The 24,504-nt window shown below is 45.8% G+C and overlaps 1 protein-coding gene across 1 annotated transcript in view; it reads left to right on the plus strand.

Moving 5' to 3' along the window:
• Nucleotides 1-525: 525 nt before the first annotated feature.
• The window catches only part of DGAT2 (diacylglycerol O-acyltransferase 2), a 37,818-nt gene continuing 13,839 nt past the window's right edge, over nucleotides 526-24,504 (plus strand). Inside the window, exons 1-4 of the mRNA XM_074955196.1 lie at nucleotides 526-708; nucleotides 14,669-14,788; nucleotides 16,195-16,302; nucleotides 17,626-17,696. Coding sequence (XP_074811297.1) covers nucleotides 669-708; nucleotides 14,669-14,788; nucleotides 16,195-16,302; nucleotides 17,626-17,696 — 339 coding nt within the window. The 5' untranslated portion in view covers nucleotides 526-668. The remainder of the gene's footprint in view (nucleotides 709-14,668; nucleotides 14,789-16,194; nucleotides 16,303-17,625; nucleotides 17,697-24,504) is intronic.

A 24,504-nucleotide genomic window follows, 5' to 3' on the forward strand; every position in this document is an offset into this window, starting at 1 on the left:
GATCCACAGAGCAAGAGTTCGCCCTGCACCCCTGGGCCCGCGCCACGAGTCAGCAGCAGGGGCAGGGAGGACACCCACGCGTCTGGCTCCTGCTGCCGGCGGGCCACTCCCCGGGGCGGGGGGAAGGGGAACCCCATGAAACTTGCCTGCGGTTCGGGTGGCCCCCAGGGCCGCCCGCGGCCATCCCGCCGGCTCCACGCACCGGCCACTGGGGACGGAAGAGCACTTCCTTTCGCTTGCAAGAGCTTGCCAGCGAAATTGCACACTCCTCCCGCCCTTGCAACACACGGGCTCTTTTTGCAACACCATTGTTCAACATATCTATTTTTATAAAGCGAACTCCCCCCTCCCCCCAGCACATCCACCCCCCCGTGCAACACCCCCCTCCCCCCGTGCATCCCTGGCGAGCAGCCACCGGCCCCCGCGGCGGCATCACAATCCCCGCGGGGGGGGGGGGGGCAGGCAGGGCGCCTGCGCGCCGCCTCCCTCCCGGCCGGCCGATATAAAGCGGTGCGGGGCGGCCGGCCGGGCTGTGCGGGGCTGCGGGCGGTGCTCCGGAGGGGCTGCGCTCCGCTCCGCTCGGGTCTCTGCCTCCCACGGACGCCCCAGCCCCAGCCCCAGCCGGGCGCGGTATGGACCTGCCTGGGGGGCGCCGACGCTGAGCCGTGATGAAGACCATCATCGCCGCCTACTCGGGCGTCTTGCGAGGTAACCGCAGCCTTCCTAGCGGGGCCATATGCCTCTGTATGGACCAGCCGCCGGCGAGCCTCTGCGCAGACGACCCAGGGCGATGAATTGGGCCGGTCTCAGCTCCTGGCTGTCCCCTTCTCCCCTACCCCCCCAAAATCTGGCGCAAAGTCTGGAGGGGGCTGGCAGCCGCATTAGGCATTCTGCGCCCCCCCCCCTGCGGTGGGGGGTTTCTTTCCCGCCTGTTGATTGTGTGACTGACTAACGTGCCTGCTGGAGGGGTGTCTGGAGCATGACTCTGGGGCAGGTGCACTGGCTGGCTGCTTGGCTTTTCATTTTGGGAGGGCTGCTGGGGCCAGAGCCTTGGAGCTGTGTGTTGTGAGGCTACCGCTCCCTCTCCCCCAGTAGCAGTGTGGCTGTATCTTAAGGCAGTGGGTCTCAACCTGGGGTATGGGTACCCTGGGGGTACACAGAGGTCTTCCAGGGGGTACACCCGCTCCTCTAGGTACTTGCCTAGCTTTACAGCAGGCTACGTAAAAAGCACTGTCAGTACACACTGAAATTTCATACAGACAAAATGATCAAGCTGGCCATTTTTCAGTAACCATGTGGCTGCGACACTTTTGTGTTTTTCTGTCTGATTTTGTAAGCAAATAGGTTTTAAAGTGAGGTGAAACTTAGGGACCTGTAAGACAAAGTAGACTCCTGGAAGGGGCAGAGTAGGCTGGAAAGGTTGAGCGCCACTGCCTTAAGGAAAAGAGAAATACTTGGAGAATTGTTTGCAGCTTTGGGAGGCTTCCAGGGGGGGTCTGTTTGGGGTCGACTCTTCAGCGAGCCTTGGAAAAGCTGCTGGGTTTGTCAGACTCTGATGCCTCACAGCCTGTTGCAAGAGTCTTCTGGGTTTGATGTGTTCATGAGGTTCTTATTTTCCTAATAACACATGGGATTTTGTGTGCGAGGGGAAGATGAATATAATAGCTTTTATTATCAGCCTTGTGGATGCAAATGACCATTTCATTGGAAACTAGCTGTGAAAACTTAATTTAGTTCCTTAAATGCTCCTATTCCTATACTCATGGCAGGAGGAAGAAGCTGGAAAGAAGTGACTGATGTCCATCTCCCTAAAACATCTTAAAGATTAAGTTTTTAAAAATAGGCTTTTATCCAGGGCAGCATGGGTTAGTGGCTAAGACTTCCTTTCACCTCTACCCACCAATACAAAACTCTCCTCTCATTTCTGTAGTGAAATGAGGTTGGTGACCCTCAGCTGTGGTGAGGAGAGAGACCTGAAGGAGACTTCCAGCTTGACAAACTATCTGTTTATATGTTTCAGAGTAACAGCCGTGTTAGTCTGTATTTGCAAAAAGAAAAGGAGTACTTGTGGCACCTTAGAGACTAACCAATTTAACACGGCTGTTACTCTGAAACCTGTCATTATGCAAGGCACTGCATTTAGCCGTATGGAGTGGAAATCTGTCAACTGCATGAAAATATTAAATTGGTTAGTCTCTAAGGTGCCACAAGTACTCCTTATCTGTTTATAGACCCTGAACACTCCATCTAGGGAGGGTCGAACCTTTACCTCAGGGTTGAGGTCACTGGACAAGCAATGTGATGAAGCTCATGTTATAGCTGCCTTGGGTGTCAGTAAACAAGGCCTCTGAAGGTACAGCAGCAATAAATTAGCGAGTGCAAATGTTTACGCCTCAGAGCCTGTTCTCTCCCCTTTAGAGAAACTGGTTTACTGGCGTTTTAGCAGTGATGCGGGGCTTCCACGCAGGTAGTTTTACATAACTTTGATAAACTGAAACTTTAAAAATCACCCACACTTGATGATCTGTACCACAGTGCGGCCTGGAGACCCCCTTGTGCTGTACACGTACCTGTTGAGACGGCTCCTGCTCTGAAGAGCTGAGTAGACACTGGACAGAGAGTGGGAAAGGAAATGGCGGCCCTGAGGTAAAGTGACCTGTCCAGGCAGGGTTTGCCAACATGAAGAGCTGTGTGGGAGCTCTTCTGACTTCTATTCCAGTGCCCTGTCCACTAGCATGCACTCCCTCCACTACTGTCCTTGCCTCTAGATTTCTGGTCTTCCATGTGTCTTTTGGGCTCCCATCCTGCAAATAGCTTTGATGTGGATGCCTGTGTAACACCGACAGACCCTGCTTGTTGGTTGGTGGGATCGAACCTGGATGGGGGGAGGGATAGCTCAGTGGTTTGAGCATTGGCCTGCTAAACCCACGGTTGTGAGTTCAATCCTTGCCATTTAGGGATCTGGGGCAAAAATTGGGGATTGGTCCTGCTTTGAGCAGGGGGTTGGACTAGATGGTCCCTTCCAACCCTGATAGTCTGTGATTCTGTGATCTCTGGAGCTAAATGCTTGGGCCTCTACTGCATGAGCTAAAAGCCACATGGCTCTTAGCTGAGGCTGTAGCAGACTCATTAATTCTAAGTGGTCTCAGTGCCACTAGAGGGGACAGAACACCACACTCAGGAGGTGTGTGGAATGGAATCAGGAGGCACCTACACAAGGCTCTGTGTGAGCAGTTCTGATTGCAGGGTCTTGGAAAAGAGACTGTATTTTGCTCTCCTGGTCAGCACTAAGAACACTGTTGGCCCTTAATAAATAAAATCAAGAAGTTGTGGTAAACTGACAAAAGCAGAGATGAGAGCCTGTGACATGAGCTGACAGTGCAGTGTAAACTACACTACTTCACTTACTCTGTTAAGAAAAGACTAAATCATTCATGGAAGGTATCAGATATGTAGCACGGACCTGATAGACCACAATGGCACCTCCTTTGTGAAGCCCATTCTGAGCCAATATGTTGTTAATGTATTTAGGGCATGTGCATATTTTAAAGTGGCCTGTTTACGTACAGTGTAGTTGGCCTTAACTCAAAATACTCTGATGTAGAGATGGAAAGCTGTCTTAATTCTCCCTGCAGGTCAGTTTCCCTTCAGGCCTGCACTGGTGCATTTGCAAATTCTCTTCTACAAGTATGACTTGTTCATCTTGGAAGGAAGGTATTGCTTTGGTAAGTGTAGCTTCCTTCCAAGGTGAAGTTAATTAAATGTCACCACTTTCTAGGCTTGCAAGCTGTTCACAGCTCTGTAATTCGTCAGAAGTGACTGATACCTGTGTGTGGGGGTGGGGGGATTTTAAAGGCCTGTCTGTGTGTGTGTGTGTGTGTGTGTGTGTGTGTGTGTTTAAAAAAAAAAAAAAACCAAGAAGGACCCCATCCAGAGAAAAGCTGTGGAATCTTGTGATTCCTCCTGTACCACTGGAATGAGTTTTGTCTTTTACAGAAACTGTTTGGTGGGATTCACCTGGCAGAGCACAGGGAATTTAGAGGCAGTGTGACTTAGTGGGTAGTGGACTGAGCTGGTAGTCAGGGGTCCTGGATTATAGTTCCCAGTTCTGCCATTGATCTGCTGTGTGACACTGGGCAGATCACTTCACCTGTCTGCCTCTGGTTCTCTCTTATCCCCTGACTTTGTCAATCTAGATTGTAGCCTCATTAGGGCAAGAACTGTCTCTCACTAGGTGTTTGTGTAGTGCCTAGCATAATGGGACCCTAGTCTGCCATAGCTTCCAGGAGCTGCCCTAATACAAATAGTCACTTGGGGTCTCCAGGCTTGTCCTCTGAAAAGAAAAGTTACCCCACTCGAATAGTGGGATCAGCAGTGATGCCCAGCACTGAGTCTGTTTTGTTTTTTCCTTCTGCTCCAGAAAGAGGTGGGCAATGGAAGTTTTTGGAAAATGTAGGGGACAATTTCCTGGTGCAAGTGCTGGAGGAGCCAGCTAGAGGGGGAGCTTTTCTTGACCTGCTGCTCACAAACCGGGAAGAATTAGTAGGGGAAGCAAAAGTGGATGGGAATCTGGGAGGCAGTGACCATGAGTTGGTCGAGTTCAGGATCCTGACACAGGGAAGAAAGGTAAGTAGCAGAATACAGACCCTGGACTTCAGGAAAGCAGACTTCGACTCCCTCAGGGAACTGATGGGTAGGATCCCCTGGGGGAATAACATGGGGGGGAAAGGAGTCCAGGAGAGCTGGCTGTATTTCAAGGAATCCCTGTTGGGATTACACGGACAAACCATCCCGATGTGTCGAAAGAATAGTAAATATGGCAGGAGACCAGCTTGGCTTAACGGTGAAATCCTTGCGGATCTTAAACATAAAATAGAAGCTTACAAGAAGTGGAAGATTGGACAGATGACCAGGGAAGAGTATAAAAATATTGCTCGGGCATGTAGGAATGAAATCAGGAGGGCCAAATCACACCTGGAGCTGCAGCTAGCAAGAGATGTTAAGAGTAACAAGAAGGGTTTCTTCAGGTATGTTGTCAACAAGAAGAAAGCCAAGGAAAGTGTGGGCCCCATACTGAATGAGGGAGGCAACCTAGTGACAGAGGATGTGGAAAAAGCTAATGTACTCAATGCTTTCTTTGCCTCTGTCTTCACAAACAAGGTCAGCTCCCAGACTGCTGCGCTGGGCAACACAGCATGGGGAGTAGGTGGCCAGCCCTCTGTGGAGAAAGAGGTGATTAGGGACTATTTAGAAAAGCTGGACGTGCACAAGTCCATGGGGCTGGATGCGTTGCATCCGAGAGTGCTAAAGGAATTGGCGGCTGTGATTGCAGAGCCATTGGCCGTTATCTTTGAAAACTCGTGGCGAATGGGGGAAGTCCTGAATGACTGGAAAAAGGCTAATGTAGTGCCAATCTTTAAAAAAGGGAAGAAGGAGGATCCTGGGAACTACAGGCCAGTCAGCCTCACCTCAGTCCCCAGAAAAATCATGGAGCAGGTCCTCAAGGAATCTATCCTGAAGCACTTACACGAGAGTAAAGTGATCAGGAACAGTCAGCATGGATTCACCAAGGGAAGGTCATGCCTGACTAATCTAATCGCCTTCTATGATGAGATTACTGGTTCTGTGGATGAAGGGAAAGCAGTGGATGTATTTTTTCTTGACTTTAGCAAAGCTTTCGACACGGTCTCCCACAGTATTCTTGTCAACAAATTAAAGAAGTATGGGCTGGATGAATGCACTATAAGGTGGGTAGAAAGTTGGCTAGATTGTCGGGCTCAACGGGTAGTGATCAATGGCTCCATGTCTAGTTGGCAGCCGGTATCGAGTGGAGTGCCCCAAGGGTCGGTCCTGGGGCCGGTTTTGTTCAATATCTTCATAAATGATCTGGAGGATGGCGGTGGATTGCACCCTCAGCAAGTTTGCAGATGACACTAAACTGGGAGGAGAGGTAGCTACGCTGGAGGGTAGGGATAGGATACAGAGGGACCTAGACAAATTGGAGGATTGGGCCAAAAGAAATCTGATGAGGTTCAACAAGGACAAGTGCAGAGTCCTGCACTTAGGACGGAAGAATCCCATGCACTGCTACAGACTAGGGACCGAATGGCTAGGCAGCAGTTCTGCGGAAAAGGACCTAGGGGTGACAGTGGACGAGAAGCTGGATATGAGTCAACAGTGTGCCCTTGTTGCCAAGAAGGCTAATGGCATTTTGGGCTGTATAAGTAGGGGCATAGCCAGCAGATCGAGGGACGTGATTGTTCCCCTCTATTCGACATTGGTGAGGCCTCATCTGGAGTACTGTGTCCAGTTTTGGGCCCCACACTACAAGAAGGATGTGGATAAATTGGAGAGAGTCCAGCGAAGGGCAACAAAAATGATTAGGGGTCTGGAACACATGACTTATGAGGAGAGGCTGAGGGAACTGGGATTGTTTAGTCTGCAGAAGAGAAGAATGAGGGGGGATTTGATAGCTGCTTTCAACTACCTGAGAGGTGGTTCCAAAGAGGATGGTTCTAGACTATTCTCAGTGATAGAAGAGGACAGGACAAGGAGTAATGGTCTCAAGTTGCAGTGGGAGAGGTTTGGGTTGGATATTAGGAAAAACTTTTTTTCACTAGGAGGGTGGTGAAACACTGGAATGCGTTACCTAGGGAGGTGGTAGAATCTCCTTCCTTAGAAGTTTTTAAGGTCAGGCTTGACAAAGCTCTGGCTGGGATGATTTAATTGGGGATTGGTCCTGCTTTGAGCAGGGGGTTGGACTAGATGACCTCCTGAGGTCCCTTCCAACCCTGATATTCTATGATGGGGGTGGAATGAATTCAAAATGTTTCCTCTAAGCATCTTCTGTGCAACGATTTACACCAATGCTAGGAATGGGTTGAAGCCCAGCTGAGAGTTCCCTGCATGGATTTGTCTAGTATAGACAAACTTCCTGTGAAACTGTCTTTGGGCTGAGGAGCAGTACCAGACTGCTGCTGGCACTAAAGATGCTGCAGCTGACTGTTCCTCCCCTGCTGGTTTTTGGCCCAGTGGAACTGTACTGTTGCTGGGTCTTGCAACGCACAAGCTTACCTGAGTGGTGCGTTGCACAGCCCTACGACCCTAGAGTGTGCAAGTGGTGCAGAGCCCTGGACAATCCTGATAAGCTGAAAGCCCAGGATCTGGGGGCCTCTGAATGCGGCAGGGTCATGTGCACATTTTGTTGCCTTTTGGGTTACTGTCTTGGAGAGGTAGGAGGGAACAGCCTAATGTTCACCAGAATGCATAGATTGCCTCAGGTCTGCATCTAGGGGCTGCTGCTTGGGAACCCTTGGGGAAAAATTGCTTCCGCTTTTCACCCACTGTCTGTTCACCTGCCTCCCGCAGGGTCCCCTGGCCTGTGCTGGGTGCTGTTATTTTCAGCAGGCGCTAGATGCCATCTGGGAAGTAGAAGCCAGCAAGAAGCTGGGAGAGGTACAGCTGTGTGTAGGGCGAAGCGGCACTGTAGCACAGACCATCTTGTTTTTCAGCCGCATCTCTTCTTTTCTCCTCGCTCAAGGAAGGGCCCCTGCTTCCCAGAACTCCTCAGTGGGCCCCCTTCAGCTCCTTTCCTATCCTGATCCTCCTGGCCAACTCCATCTTGACCCTGTGTAACCACCTTAGCTCCTCTCCTGCCCTAAGCCCTTCCCTCGGCTTGCCTCTCTGGTTTCTCCCCCTCAGGCAATCGGGGGAGCAGATCAAACCGGATTAGTGAGAGCTGTGCTGCTGGGGTATGTGTCCAAATCGATGGGCTGCCTGTGAAGTCTGTGTGTGTTTGTACTGTGCTGGCCTGTTGCGCACAGCGGGAGCAACGAGGCTCTCGCAGGCAGCGCTCTAGAGCAGGAGGCGATACTGTAGCTGGACTTGAAGCTTAGTTGGCCTGGGCAAGGTTTCATTCTAGATCCAGGCCCCAGACATTTGCCACCAGGCACTATAGGCTAATCTGGCCCTGCTTAATGCTGTGTCCTCCAGCAGCCCCTTCTTCCTATAGTAATTCTCTGGCTTTTAGCACTGGCTGCTGCTGGACTGAATCTGTTCAGAGCTAAAACTGGAACCTATAAAATAGCTGTGATCTGCGTAAGTCTAGCAGTTTTTTGTGTTGTGGAGTCTCTGGCTCCTATCCCTTTTTTTTGGGGGGGGGGGTATAAATTCTGCTTGGGGCAGTCTGTTCTATAAGGGCACCAATGTAGAAGACTTAAAGGTATTTACACTAGTGCAGTTTACCCAGGTTCAGCACCAGGATAAGATGCACTAGTGCAAATGAAAATGCACTATTGTCAATCGTGTCTTCACTAGAGTTTGCACTGGTGGCTTAAAATTCACTATAGGACAAGGCTTAAGGATCAACAGCTGTTCTGCTTCTAGTTTCAGATACCAAGTGTGAATGGGAAGAGGCTGTAGTGGGAACCAGAATAGGTGAGTGATTTGACTGCAGAGAGGGAAGTGATGAAGCCAGGCAAAAAGGCTCTAGCAACTCTGTATCATAGATCACTTTAAGATTTTACCTGTTTCTGTCAAACAATCAGTAATGCCACTGGAGTTCCTTATGTGTCTGTCCTTACTATTGCTTGCCTCCACTTAAAGGAATAACTCTCCATCACCACGGTCTTCTAGAAAATACACTTCAGTGCCTGCTTCCTTACAGGATGGTACTATTCAGGAAGTCTTTAAGATTGACCAGCCTGTTTCCAGGTCTGAGCAGCGTGCAGTACTTGAGGCAATATTGAGACATATCTACTCTCCAAAGCTCTTTGGGTCCTTCTCACCAAGGGAATGCCATATGAAGGCTATACCAGCTGTAGACTATAGTCCAGCACAGTTCATAATCCTGCTGGAAGGCTATCTTTCAGATGCTTAGAAATGGGCAGGCTGCCACAGAGGATCAGTGGCTGTATAACTGCTATTCAAGCTCAGGCTGAATTAGAATATACAATCTTGTGGAACTTGCCAGAGGAGAAAAGGAGGACGGGGTGGAAAAATGGTGTGGAAAAATCTATCCATAAGTACCTATGAATCACTGAGTTCAGTGCTGCTGGTGGTGCTCTCCCCAGTCCTTCTGATTTACTGTCATGGGGTGGGGGTGCAGGGTCTTTACAGAAAGTCTACTGCATCCATATTCAAGCCTGAAGGGAATCTGTTCTTCTCTTTAACTTTCCTTCAAGTTGACAAGCAGTGTGGTTCCTTAACTGCAAACAGAGGTGCCTGGTGCTTTTTCTGCAAAACTTTCAGCTGTTCTTGGCCAGAGATAAAGCAAGGCAGATGCACCTAATTTTTGTGCCCTTGATAAAAATGCAGAAACTGTCTTGTTGCCCAGGTAATTCCCAAAGTGCTAGGTGATATAGAGGAGTGCTTCAATTGTTCCTGCAGTTGGGCATGGGCAGTGGTGTAATTCAGTGTCCTGATCCTGTCACCTCAAAGAGCCCTGCCTGCTAGACAGGATTGCTAAGAATGTGCTCCATATTCCTGGATGGGAGACTGTGCTGTCGGTAGTCCCATTCCTGAAATGGTGTTCTGGAATGGGTGGCCATAACCGCAGCCAGTAAACATTCCAAAGTGGAGCAGATAGTAACTGTTCTTTGGTCCCATTCGCTAACTGTCTTATTACTGCTTCAGTAGAAGATGATAGCTCCTATTGTTGCAGGATTAAATTTTGGACCCAGGGAAGAGATTAATGTAAATGGTGATCAAAGACCAGGTCAGTCCATATCTTCCTTGCTTCCCCTCATAAATGGGCTAACCCTGGATGTCTAAGTAGAACCAGTCTCATTCTCTTCCAGACATGGAAAGGGGATGCTGGGGGCATGTGGGCTTTTTTTCTTAAATTCTAGGGAAATACATTCAGACTACACACTAGTATCTTAGAATATAACAGTTATGGCTGAACTATGAGCAGTCCTTCTGATCAAGTCAAAATTTGTCACCTCTGTTACTCATGTAATTTACAACACCTAGTACTTGGGTTGGGGGAGGGGACTCCTTGGCAAACTCCTTGCAATTGTTGGGAGATTCCCTGTGAAGAGAAGACAAGGAAGACTTACACTTAGTGCCACCAGTAACTAAACTGTGTAGAGTAGCCAACTTGGAGGTATGTTGTAATTCACCTTTACAAATTCTCTAACCTCCTCTGGGATCTCTTAACAAACCTAGTACTACCAAGAAGTCTTACCATGAACTGCAGTATCTCTGATATCCCAGAATACATCATTCTGTCCCACACTAATGGACTGGAAAGTACTAAGAATTCTAAATAAGTAATCTAAAGCTTTCCATGCCAAAAAGCTGGTTAAGCTACAAACTTGAGTTTACAGTTCAGCTTATCCCTCTTGCCCTCTGAATTACTTCTGATTAAACACTTCATAATTGGTTTTTATTTTGTTGGATTAATGTTTGTAATTGAGTAACTTTCAGAAAACCAAACACTTAGCAACCTGTTAAATCTCCTTCTGATAAATAGCTTTTCATTGCTGTGCATTTGCTCTGGAGTATGTATCACTTCACCGTGAAGCAGCAAATCCTAGCATACATGATGCATAGTGCAGTTTCAAGCATGGGCGTGTTGGTGGTAGCATATTACCAATTTGCAATACCCAATATTAGGGGTTGTCAGTAAAGTAAATAGCCCATCTGTTTGTTAGTATCCAGGAAGAGCTGAAGAAGTCTACAGGAGATTAAACAGGTCCTTGGTTCAGGAGAAAGAGGGTAGGGACCCACTCCAAGAGAGGAGTGTATAGAGACTTACTCAGGGTAAGTAAACATACCTCTGAATAGCAGCACCTGCAACTATACTGTGATAAAATTACAAGGATTAGGTTTCCATGCTTCTGGTATAAACTAATTGCTGGCTGTCTCCAGAAGGAAACTGTCTCACAGGGTAAGGTATTGTGCAACTATGTCTTCCTCTCCAGTAACTGGCATTGAGCACTTTTGGAGGCAGGATGCTGGACAAGAGTGGTCTGTACCACTCTGATTATTGCAGAGGAGCTGTTCTAGTTGTACCTTGGAGGCCTTCTGTCAAGGCTTACACTAAGGCAGTTTGGCTTTTGCAAAACTACAGCAGTAGGAATTCTCCTAGGTCTGGATTTGCCAGCAGCCATGCTCCTGGTGGACTTTGCTGGATGGTATAAGGTATGCCCTAATGCCAGGTTCTTCATTGTTTGCAGGTGTAGAATCTTTCTCTTGTCTCAGACTTGAAGATGTCTTTGGTTTAAAGGATTCAACAAAATATCCTCTGACACAATATGGCTACTGCGGCGGGCAGTATAGTAGCCTGGCTTGCAATTCCACAACGCATTTGACTTATAAAGACACCCTCCTCCCCCCCTTTTTTTTTTTTAAATTTTGCTGCCTTCATCTCTTTACGATTGTGTTGCAATTATCCCTCTTAGCAAGCTAAAACAAAACCAGTCCTGAGAAGCAGTGATAGTCAAGCTTTCTGTTTTAGGTGACTGCTACCAAAGGTTTCAGAGTAGCAGCCGTGTTAGTCTGTATTCACAAAAAGAAAAGGAGTACTTGTGGCACCTTAGAGACTAACCAGTTTATTTGAGCATAAGCTTTCGTGAGCTACAGCTCACTTCATCGGATGCATCCCATGAAGTGAGCTGTAGCTCACGAAAGCTTATGCTCAAATAAATTGGTTAGTCTCTAAAGTGCCACTAGTACTCCTTTTCTTTTTGCTACCAAAGGAAGATAATTATCTCAAACTGTAATCCTAAATCTGCATAGTCTCATTCACTCCCCCCGACTTCTAAATGCCTGTGATTTATTGAATTCCTTTAAGGACTTCAGTTACAATTCAGCAGATGCTAATCGTGTACTGTTCAGCCTCCTTTTCGGACAGGGGGCTGGTTCTTATTTTGGATGTGTCTGCTTGAACACATGGCTGTTTATCCCCAGCTAGGAAAGTTTCCCCCTCCTCCTGGGAGGACAGGTTGCTAGGCAGACTTAATGGAATTCCCTTCAAGCTGATAAACATGTAGCTATTCCTTATGGTTAACTTTCTTCTAGGGTTTGGTATTGCTGGCATCACAAGTGAGATGAATATCTTGCATCTCAACTATAATACAAGAATCCAACCATACTAATGTTACTGCTAGAGGCTCTTTACAAATATTAATTCTTGCAATGCCATTACATCAGGTAAGTATTTTCCCACTTCTGTAAGCAGAAACCTGGTCAGCTCCCACTTAAATCAGAGTTTTTCTTCTGGACTTAAATGGAAGCAGGATTACATGCAAGATGTGCGGGGGAAGGGAGGCTAAATAACATGTTGAAAGACACGGTCATCATTGTTGGAGCTGAGCCTCAAATTAGCATCTACCTCCAGTACAGTGCTGCCTCTCTTTCAAACTGACTTTATAACTAAAATAGTGAGGGGACACAAAGGATTACTGCAGAGTTGCTGGTAACCTTCCCCACCACCCAATACTAGCTGGGAGTCTTGTGTCTTTAAAGGGGCACTGCACTTCTCTTTGACTATCTTACTGACTAGCCTTACTCACAGCAACTGAAATTACTCCAAGGTACTTTCAGTTTGTTTACACACCTTCATCAAATGCACCCACCAGCTCCTCAAAACAAGGAGAAGCTGTGAGTCTTTGACAGCAACGGAGAGAGAATGTAAAAATGCAGTTCTAAAATCCGGCCACGTTCCGTTGGATTTGGGGGTCCAATCTTGTATTGGAGACTACTTCAAATTCATTTAACTTCTCAATTAAACCTAACTACTACAAAACTGGCATCCCTCTAAATAGTGCACTTCAGAACAGGCGACGCTGGCTTCCCTTCTCTTGTGCTCCTCTAACATCCTGTCTAGTATGCTTGCAATGTCTCTGGTTAGCTACTTGCAGCTTCTGTCCTCTGAATTTGGACCTGCATCTGACTGTTGTATTTGCATGTGAATTGTAAGTGTAAGCAGAGTGCTTGTCTGCCTTATGACCGACCATCTTGTGCTAGATTGAGGCATGTGACCTGCCATAGGAGGAAAGCTACCTATCCAATTACTAAAAGAAAAGGAGTACTTGTGGCACCTTAGAGACTAACAGATTTATTTGAGCATAAGCTTCGTGAGTTACAGCTCACTTCATCAGATGCTTATGCTCAAATAAATTTTAGTCTCTAAGGTGCCACAAGTCCTCCTTTTCTTTTGTGAATACAGACTAACACAGCTGCTACTCTGAAACCTATCCAATTACTAACTCTTGTACTAGTTCTCCCTGTGGAATAGTTCAGTGCCACCAAACACACTTCTCACCGCTTATGGAATCTGACTTCACATAAAATTACATGGCTCATTTCAAAGGAAAACTTAAAAATGCTTGTGAGCTTGTGCTTGGACTTATGCATTAACACTGGCTTCTAGCTAACCGTGGTGAATAGAATTTGTGGTTTAAATCAAACTAATTGTAAGGCTACATCTCAAACTTCTAGTGAAACAGGGCATTTTTTTATCTAAATCATATTAGAAGCTAGCACCTGCAAGTGTATTCCTTCAGTCTAGAGGCTGCTTGGCAAGCCATGAACAGCTGGCCTTAATTTAAACCTGCTATGATGTAGTTAGCAGTACATTTCTTGTCACTTGTTCATGCTATGTTTATCTTATTAAAAACTAATCAGGACTTGATGTTTGGTTAAAGCATCCATGTTGCTGTAGTGTAGAACTCTCTCTCCTAAATTCATACTATACCAGTAATCTGTCACTGACTTCTGCAGCTTTTACACTCCTGTTCAGTGCTTTGGATACATATTGGTACCTACTGCAAGCAAAAGATTTGAATGCTGACAAATAGCATTGTATACACTTTTAAAGCTTGTTGTGAATTTTTAACCAGAAGCCAAATTCCTTTACACTTGGAATTTCCTGTCTTGATGGATCTGTAAATGTGTAACTTTCCAGCTGTCGTCTTCGGGTCAAAAAACTTCTTGAAAGTAACAAACAAAACTTTAACTTCCAAAAAATCTGGAAGAGTGTCTGAATGATGATCAATGTAGTGCAGTTGTTTGTTTTTTGTGGTTTGGTTTATTGGTCTGTTTGCAAACTTGAAGTTGACATTGTCTCTTTAAGAATAGTTCTCAATAGTTTGATCTAGCATAGGATTACAAATATGGATTAGTTTTTCAAGTTGTAAACTGAGGAAACTGAGCAAGTTGCCTTTGGCCTCAGGGTGTCACTGCAGTTGGCAGTCAGGTAAGGAAAAGATTCCTGGGCAAACCGCTAGACGTGTTAGTACACCTTGCAGTGTGACCATCACTGGCTTGTAATGTAAACTTCAAAGTACAAGGGAGGCTGAAAGGACACTTGGAGTTTTAATGTTTACTATATAGGTTTTTGGTTGTATGCTCCATTACTGCACTTGGGAGCACTGAAGAGGATTTCTGCTGCTTTGTAGTAGTAATGGCAAGCATTTATAAAACTGCTCTGCTTAGTTCTAACATAGCAGGTTTCCCCTTCAGGCTTTTTTTTCTTAATGAGATGACATCTAAGAGACTAATGTAAACTACACAAAACCTGTTTAGTCATCTTAAACCAGAAGTGATTCCTGTAATCCAGCACAGGCTTCAGTGTTCTGACTTCTGTTTTTCACTTCAAATGAGGCTTTGTTCTAAATGCATGTACAGAGTAACTTTATCTTTTTTATTTTTCTGTTCTTAGGTACTGGGTCAAGCATCCTCTCTGCTCTGCAAGATTTATCCTGGTTGTCAAAGTCCAAAGTAGAGAAGCAACTTCAGATTATATCTGTGCTGCAATGGATCCTTACTTTCCTTGTCCTGGGTAAGAAATAACTTGCATTCAAAAATGAAGGTTCTTGATTAAAACTGTCCTGGCAGAAATCAAATCATGGTCATGAACAGCTAAGGTAAAACCTATTAGGTCTCCCTCTGTTGCTTAAGAACAGGGTGTTACTATTGCTAGATAAACAGAACACATAGGAAGGATTACTACACACATGTAAGCAGGGCTGATCTATAGGTATTGGAGCACAAGGAAGCAGATTTATTTTAAAATCCTCCCTTCTGTACAGTATGTGCTCTGTAGATAAACATATGTCTTGCCATGAATGCTCCAAACATAGTTGAAAAAAGTAACAAATCTGCATTTCTAGTGGCTGCTTCTTACAGTATATTCTGAGCTTTGTTCAGTCTAGTTTTTAATCATCTCTCGCAATGTGACTCTTCTCTGGAGATTTCAGTCTAGTAGAACTCACTGTTGGGGAGTGCTTCCAGCTAGCTGTCTTATTGGTGACACTTGTGCACCTGCCATGTCAGTTGCAAAGACTCTTCCTTACTGCTTTAATACCTGCTTAGTTAAGTGGAGCTCTGAGTAGGAGGAAGAGAAGCATTTTAGTTTTTTTTTTCTTGATTAATAATGCTAGTGTTAAAGTAAGTCAAAGTTGGCTAGGCTCTCTGAGCACCTGGATTGCATTGTCCATCTCACCAAGTCCGATTTGAGCCACTATCAGCATGTCTGTTGTCAAATAATTTCTATATACTGCCTGTTGGGAGTTTCCAGCTGAATTTCCTCTTGTTTCATCCCAGACATGTCAGTGGGACATAGGGGATTTTTTCCCCCTGTCCTAAATTAAAATCAATGCTAGCTGCTTTTATATGAGAAGTCCCAGCATGGTGCAAGGGTGCATGGTAGAATCTCCTTCCTTAGAGGTTTTTAAGGTCAGGCTTGACAAAGCCCTGGCTGGGATGATTTAACTGGGAATTGGTCCTGCTTCGAGCAGGGGGTTGGACTAGATGACCTTCTGGGGTCCCTTCCAACCCTGATATTCTATGATTCTATGATTCTATAACTTTTGTGATGGGAGATATCCAGTGCACTGAGAGTCTTACCTGTGATGCAAGAAAGTTGAGCCAGCAGCAGAATCTCCTCCACATGAAACCCAGTGACCCTGCTGCAGTTAGAGGGAGAACCTGTGGACTCTGAGGTAGGGACAGGGAAATAACTGCTCTGAAGTAGGCTGCTCTAGATGAAGCTTTGTCTCAGCCCTACTGAAAGCTTAGTCTCAATGTGATGTCACTAATCTGTAACCACTAAATCAGATTTAGTTTAAAAATCCTTAAGTATGGCAGGGTCAAAAGTCAAGGGGTGTTAATGCTGATCGAAATACCCACTCTGCAAAAATGACTTTAACGCCATTTCCCCTCTTTTTATCCCTCTGGCAACTCCAGGTGTGGCTTGCACTGTAATCCTCATGTACATACTCTGTACAGACTGCTGGGTGATTGCAGCTGTGTACTTGGCATGGCTGGTGTTTGACTGGAATACACCAAAGAAAGGTAAGTCGTCGAGACTGCAGTATGCTGACTCTTCTTAGTGTGGTAGAGGCTTTACGTAGGACATGCCACCAAATGTGCAAGACTCCCCATTATAGACAATTATGGAAACATGTATGTGTTGGAGGAGAGCAGGAGGAATAGAACACTCGTTGGTTAGTGGCTGGCTTGCTGTCTAATGTGGCTTGTCTGTCCATGGCGGGGGCAGCCTGCAATAGCTGGTACATACTAGTTACTCCACATGATCTTTGTGTGGACGCTTACTGTGCTCTGAGCGCCTTTGTGTGCATCAGCCTAATGCACTCTGGAAGTGTGCAAAACTAAAGTACATGAGAGCACTGTTAGTGTGCAGCAGTGTTCACACATGGAATTAGCGCAGAGTGGCTAATGCACTTTAAACTCACACCCTCGCTTAGTGCGCACTGGCTTCCCTATGTAGACTAGCCCGTGTATCCTGCTTAACTGTCCTGGGAAGTGACTGCAAATTTTCTTATCCTTATAAATGTGTAGCCCTTCTCTAAATCCAACAAAGACCTTGTAGCAATGTGTTCCACAGGCTAATTCCTTGTCTCTAAACTTTCAGATTCCAAAGTCCTCTGTTTGAATCTTGCAAGCCAAATTAAAACCTGACTTGGCAAAAGCGCAGGGAAAATTTGAAGTCTTTACAGTTAAGATCAAGTGGCTGCTTTGGTTAGTGATGCACATGTTGTCAGGGGTTTTGTTTTGAGTTACTATCTGATGGGAGATATGTATATTGACCTACTGTTCTCTGGAAACTAATTGAGAATGATCAGCTCTTAGTTCGGTTGACACATTTGAATACAGTTTCCCTCTGCTTGTAAGCTTTCTTAGTAGAAAAAAGGGCTTTTGTAAACAGAGGGCAATTAAGACTTAATGTCTCAGCCAGACTTTAACTCTACATAGCTTTCAATGCAAAAAGATCCTGGTTGAGCTAATGGGACTTCTTCAGCTGAAGAAACTGAGGCAAAAAGATGGTAAACATGGATGTCTTGACACTACAAACCCCTGTGTTCAGTTCTACTGTTTACATGGCACTGGAACTTGGGGACTTCTGGGTTCAATTGTTAATTCTGCTATGCAGTTGTTGCTTGAGGCCTGACTCTCTTCAGAAGTGCGGAAGCCAAGGAGAGGTGCAGGTGCTCCATACCTCTGAAAACGAGGCCTTAATCTGCTTTGTGCAAGTCTCTACCTCCCAGGGCTGTAGGGCATCTGTGCTGTCCTGAGATCTTCTAATGGGCATCAGTGGTGTTGACCTTCCAGACTGCTATTGATATTCTCAACTGCACTTTCTTCCCTTTTTTCAAGGTGGAAGAAGATCCCAGTGGGTCAGAAACTGGGCCATATGGAGATACTTCAGAGACTATTTTCCAGTACGGGTAAATAACCTTTTCTTGCTCTACTCCTGACTGTACAAAGGGCTCTTCTGTTCCTCTTAAAAATTTGTCTTGTGGTAACCTCTTGGTGGTTGTGTGTTTTTTTTTTTTTTAAAAAACAAAAACAAAAAAAACCTACCAAACAACCCTCTTTGACATGAGGAAGCCAGCTCTTGTTCTGTACACAGGCCTTATTTTATCCTTATCTGAAACTGAAAAACCAAGATAGGAAAATGTGCTTTTATTTAGGATCCCATCATATGATGTGTGTCTCTGAAACAGTCTGTTTGCACTGCAAACTTGATGCATCCCTAATCGATTCTGATAGGAATGTCATTTGTTTGAGATGACTCTCCATTGACTCAAGGCATCACTTTGCCTTGGAGAAATCTGGTGGTACAAGATTATCCTATAAACAATGGATTTTCCTGTTCACACATGTTTAGCTGGTGGGGAGGGGTGAAGTGAATGCTATCCCCTCTGCATCTTATACTCTTCATTTCAGAGAACACTACCTAAGACCAAGATCTAGTCCATTGCCCTAAGGCTCCCTGGTGGAATAGGGGGTGATCACTTCTAAACTTTAATTTTATTTTTAATATGCAAAAGCCCTTGGAGGGAGGCAAGAATCCTTTTTATTGCACCTGCTTGATTGCATGGTAGCCTCAATAAATAGCTGTTCTGTCTCTGGGCTCCTGAGATGCTGTTCAAGTTATTGGTAGCCAGGGTTGAGTCTTACCAGTTTTCATTAAGCTAGAGCATAGCACTTTACAACTAAAGAATTCAAGGCTTCCTGTATGCCACTTGGTAGCACAAGACCTTGGAATTAGCAGGATTCCACTTCACAGCACAGTCAGCAGATGTGTCGGTCTTGGAGTTAAAGGTCTTTATCTCTAACAAAATGGACCTGCACCCCATTGAAATAGCAGCCTGCTCCACTTCAGCAGTGGCCAAGTGTTTGTAGCTAATTTAGGAGGGACTCTAGCACTGGGGAAGTGGATGTGACTTGGGTGTGGAATCCCTCTCCTCTTTATCTTGCAAATGCTCTCTGATCCTCTAGCCTGTGCACCTCCCACCCCGTGCAACCAGTTTCCCAGCTAATAATTCTGACCCAGCTAGACTGGTTGCTTGAGGAGAGGAAGGACAGGCAAGTTCATGAGATGGGGAAAACATACATGGAAGTAACCCTGCTGTGCAGCTAAGGACTCTTCAGGGCTAGTTAGAGGGTTTGGAACTGGGAAGAGGTCTGTTCTCAGAATGCCTGTTGGAGGAAGGGTAGGTAGTTCTAGGTACTTATTCTAGGAATGCAGTGGTAGCTATTAAAAAGTCAATATTTGCTAACAGATACTATAGATCAATAATATCGAAGAATGCTGCCCCTATACTTTGAATAGATGATGTCTGTTGGCTTTTCAATGGTGAGCCTTGCTGGCCTTGGCAATCAGAAGCATAGCTACAAAACTAAGCACATCAAACAACAATAGCTTGTCAAAACTGTAGCTCCCAGGGTTTTCTACTGGAAGCTTGTTGAACATTTCTTATGGGATTTCTTAAACCAAGGTGACTCCCTGCTGACTTGCCATCTCCCTACAGCTACCCTGGAGAGCATGTACTGCTACTTCACTGATCCTTGGTCTTTGCATATAGATGGTGAATCTAGATAAACAATGCTTATCAGCCACAAACAGTGGAACATGAAGTCAGCAACTGATTCAGCACAGAGTTGGAACATCTGTGACAAATGTCATGCAGCAGGCAGGCATGGGGGAAGAGGGATATTAAACAGAGGAGAAGCCATGAGCTCGATGCTTCCGGCTGTCCTCCACTGGCTGTGGATTCAGTCTTGGCTTGGTTGTCCTCTCACCCTGAAGTCTCAGCACCAGACTCCTGCCTCTTTGACTTGTGCAGAGAGCACAGCTCTTATGAAAAGCTAAAGTGGCAAATGGGCAGGACCCCTTCAGGAAGGGCTGTCAAATCTGTGGCCACAGATCCCTCTTGCTGGATCATGCAGGAATGCTGGTGTGATGCCTGCTACTCGGGCTGCAATACTGCAGCATGTGTGGTTCTCTTGAGCCCTCTTGTGTATCCAGATGATTCCCTATCTATTGTCTTTGCATGTAGCTCTGTCTCTGTCCTCTGGTCTTCATTCCCTCCATAAGGACACATGCCTGATCTAGGCATGCTACCCAGCCCTGTCAGACTCAACACTCCTGGTATGATAGGGGTGTAAGAAGGCTACATGCAATCCTGAGCTTTCCCATTGGTGGGGTTCCATTTCAATGGCAATGCAGGGGTCACTCTATAGAGAGCTGGGGACAAAGTCCTGCTTATCTAGAACTGTGCGGCATCACATAGCTAATGACCATGGCTGTCCCATGTGAGGAAACAAACGGGGGAACCCTGGTGCCTCGGCTGCCAAATGGCCCTGGTACATTTAGAAGCATGTTTGGAAAAATGCCTGTTACCTACATGACTGGATAAGGCCTTCTGGGGGTGGGGGGAAGAGCTACAGGCAGGGTGGGGCTATCGAACAGCCAGCAACACAACTAGCCCTTTCTCTCCAGAGTTTGGAAGCCATGTGTACCTTTTTAAGCAAGAACCATATTCCTGTACTCCTGGTACTCTGTGGCCTTGTCCATGCTAGGAACCTGGCTATAACGTCCCGCTGCTGATGGTTTAGCTCCACTGGTGATAGCAAGTATCCTTCCCTCTATGCTCTCCAGGCTGAGGATTCCCACTTCCCAGAAAAGCAATGTTCTGTGCACAGCCCCCAGAATGTTTATCATGGGGACGTGCTCTGAGCGTGGCTGGAAGACACTGGCCTTAACAGCAAAGCCTAGGAGTGAAGCTGAAGCTCTGAGCACTGGTGGGAAAGCTTTCCCAAGGCTAGTGCAGACATACCCCTAGCTACTAACACTGAGAGGCAGGAGCATGCTATGGTGTTTTAAACAGCTAATATTGTAGTGGCCCGATCAACTTCAGTGGGGAAGAACCACCCCGGTTCTCTCCTGAGTCTACTGCCTAGAAAGGCTGCTGTTGGCAAAGTGGACACTATCTGCTCTCTGATAGGAATGGTGACAAGCCAGCATGGGCAGACTTAAGGTGCTAACTACGATGTCATAAAAACTTGCTTAGGACCGGCAGGGATTGGTTGGTGTTTAAAATCAGCCAGATGTGCACCTGGGTGTGATCCGAGACTGGTACTCTGCAGAAGTCCGTATCAGTGACTCTAATTAGAACCTGGGTTAATCTGTGCTGCCATCAGCTGTGCGGGAGTTCAGCAGACTCCAACCTTAGGCTGGAAGGGTTTATATAAATGTAAGATATATGTATTAAAGAATTGCTGGATGCTGATTTGGGGCAGGGGGGTTACCTTGGGTATGGAGGGACTGAGACCAGTTCCTCTAAGTATTGAGCAGCTAAACATGCCATGAATAGCAGGACTCAAATGTGTTATGGCGTTCGCTTTGTCATACATGGCTCCTGTGTAAACCATACTCTCCGGTCTGCATATGGGTGATACCAGACCAGCTACTGCCTCCTCCTAAAATGCTTGCAGGAGCCAGCTCTGACTCTAATCACATTCTCTGGAATCAGATTAAAATTTGCTCAGTGTTTGTCTAGGTCCCACTGCGGCCACTGAAATACTTCACTGGGCTGCCTGTCACCACATGGCTGAACAATAATGACAGTGAGCTTGCTCTACTGATCCAGACAGCAGACTGCATTTAAAAGGCAGAAATGACTGTGTGAGACGGAGCTCATACCTGTAGGGAGAGGTGTGACCAGGGAGAGAGCATAAATAGGTGCCACCAGCTAGGCTGAGTCCCTACACGTAAGGGATGTAGGCTTGGGAAGAATCAGGACCTAGGACAGCGTTTGAGCCCATGGCTGCTCGGGAGTCGGAGGAAGCACAAATATCCTACGGGAAGGTGCTCAAATCCTACAGCGAATGCAGTATTAAAAAACCTGTCCACAAGGTTGCTAAATGGCTTGAAAACCACCTACGCAGGCTGGTGACTCCGTAAACCGACCCCTGACTTGTGAACTGCTTTAGCTAGTTCAGAGGAGGGACATTGGGGTGGCAAATATGCTATGAGGACGTGCCATCTGTTTTTCAGCCCTTGCACAGCCACATAGTGGGTGAAGTGCCCAAGGGAGATCATATGGGTCTGCAAATCCCTTGTGCTGTTTAAGGTGGAGACGGGAGGGGAAATCACACTGTGATGCAGAACTTTGCCCTGTATGAATCATTCCCATGATCATTGAGCAACAGTGTAATCTTCAACGTCTGCCTCCAGTTTACAATCAGTGTTTAATTCTCCTACTGCATCTCTGCTGCTCTGAGCTACACAAACTACCAACATGTTTGTTTTGTAACAGCGAACAGTGTGGTAGTACTGAACAGATTTAAAAGCAAACCTGCTTAAAGTGCATAACCGTGTAAAGTGTTTGCATTCCCATAGGGGAGCACTTACTGCCCATCCCACCACCATCACACTTGTATCTCTGCCATAAGCAAACTGCTGTGAATGAAGTATTCCTAAGCTGGGTATCTGGCACTAGAAACAAGGTATAAAATGGAGTGATTCAGGTATAGGACTGAGTCCAGAGATCTAGGCTTTACACCCAGCTGTGTCATGGCCCTGCTCTGTGACCTTCACTGTGTCACTTCAGCTCTGTGCTTCTGTTTTTTGGCCTCTTCCTTGTTACACTCTCACCCCATTTTTTACATATCCTGTCTCTTTAGGTTGTAAGTTCCTTAGGACTGGGGTTCCTCCTACCTCCCACTATGTATGTACAGCGCCTAGCACAATGGTGCCTCTCGCTTCTACTGTAATCCAAATAACTCTTAAATCCAAACAGTTTAAAACACATGAACACTGCTTGAAGAGCTGACTCAGCTGGGTCTGCAAATATGCAGGAGCATGCTATAGGAGAACCTGGCTAACTCCAATAATGGTGGGGGTGGGGAGTAAAACCTTTTGTGACTTAGTAAGGAAGCCAGCCAGAGTAATATTCTCATCAAAATGTACAAGTTGGGTTTTGGCAATCCCTGTAGTCAAGCTTGCTATGCTGCAGAGTGGAATACTCATGGATGTGGACTGTTTCATTTCTTGTGTAGCACTTATGAAGTCTTAGGCATAAGAGACCAAACTCTAGTACCCTAAGTCTCTGAGAAGTGAGGCTTGGTTACTAGGCTGTCTGTGCTGCAAGGTGCACGTAGGGGAGGTTGTACTGTATTTTGAAACTTCCAAGGCTTGAAACAGAGGATGCTGGACATGAATCCTGTGTCCTCTCTCTCCTCTTTCAGTTAAAGATCATGCCAGATACAAAACTGACCTGCTGCCAAAGGTGTAGGGAATATATTTAGTGAGGTTAGCATGTAAGGAAGCAGAATAACATGAGTTAGTAGGGCAGTAATAAGCTTAGGAAGCTGTTGGCTTAGTAAGGCTTATGTCTGCTACGACTTAGTGACTGGCCCTGGAAGTAGGAGTTCTTTGAGCTTAGCAATGTAGGTAAACTGCAGTCCTAGAACAATTTCTGGAGTTCTGCAGCCTGAGGTGTCTGTCAAGATAAGGTCTATACAAGGCCTAACCTTTGCTAATGTCCATCTGGACCAGGTGCTGTGACTAATATTTACCTGTATCTGTTAGTCTGTTGCGGTCTAGAACCACTAGACTATGCTTTGTTGGATTCTAGAATCCACTTACCAAGCATGCTCTGCTAATCCTTGCTTATCTATTTATGATAATTACAATCTACCGATGATTGCGTAACTTTGTCTTGTGTCATAAAGTAAAGGCCTTCATTTCACTCAGGAAAATTCTCTGTAAATCAGCGTTGGTGCACATCAACACTTACACTGTTTATCTCTCTAAACCAGTGGCTCTCAACCTTTCCAGACTACTGTACCCCTTTCAGGAGTCTGATTTGTGTTGTGTACCTCAAGTTTCAGCTTGCTTAAACTACTTGCTTACAAAATCTGACACACAGACAAAAGTGTCATGGCGCACACTTACTGAAAAATTGCTTACCGTATAGTTATTAAAAAAAGAAAATCGTGACCCTCAGGTTTTGAAATCCTGATATACTATGTAGGGAAGTATAAACACAGTCATGGTCTGTATGAAATTTTAGTTTTTACTGACAGGTTTCAGAGTAAGAGCCATGTTAGTCTGTATTCGCAAAAAGAAAAGGAGTACTTGTGGCACCTTAGAGACTAACCAGTTTATTTTTTAGTTTTTACTGACTTTGCTAGTGCTTTCATGTAGCCTGTTGTAAAACTAGGCAAATATCTAGATGAGTTTACATATCCTCTGGAAGACCTCTGTACCCCTGGTTGAGAACCACTGCTGTTTGTGCATGTGAACCCTAAAGGGCTCAGCTTTATAAAGTGCCTGATTGGTCAGAAGAGATGCTCAGTCGAAACTATGAATGTGTGTAGCTTAATGCTGGCAACTTGAATAGCTTCAGCAGAACTTTAAGAGAAAAGATTGCAGCTGCAAACAGCCTCTGCTTAATACGACTATTTTAAATAAGCACCTGACAATTATCTTGCTAGAAAAGTCAAAGGTGGCTGCAGGCAGTCTTGCACCATTTGTGCAAATGAGGCTTGTAAGAGCTTTTCCAGCTTGCTCCCAAATCCCTTTGATCTGGCTGGCCTAGTTGGCATACAGAAGAGTATTTTACTTCTAAGCTGGACTACTGCAGCAAAATTGAAGCAGGGGCTCATGCATCCTGCACTAGATGTAGCAGATCTTCTTTAATCCCTAATTTCAATAACCTCCAGCCACTCTGCTGAGACAGA

Source organism: Natator depressus, chromosome 1 (assembly GCF_965152275.1).
Source record: "Natator depressus isolate rNatDep1 chromosome 1, rNatDep2.hap1, whole genome shotgun sequence".
NCBI classification, from domain to species: Eukaryota; Metazoa; Chordata; order Testudines; family Cheloniidae; genus Natator; species Natator depressus.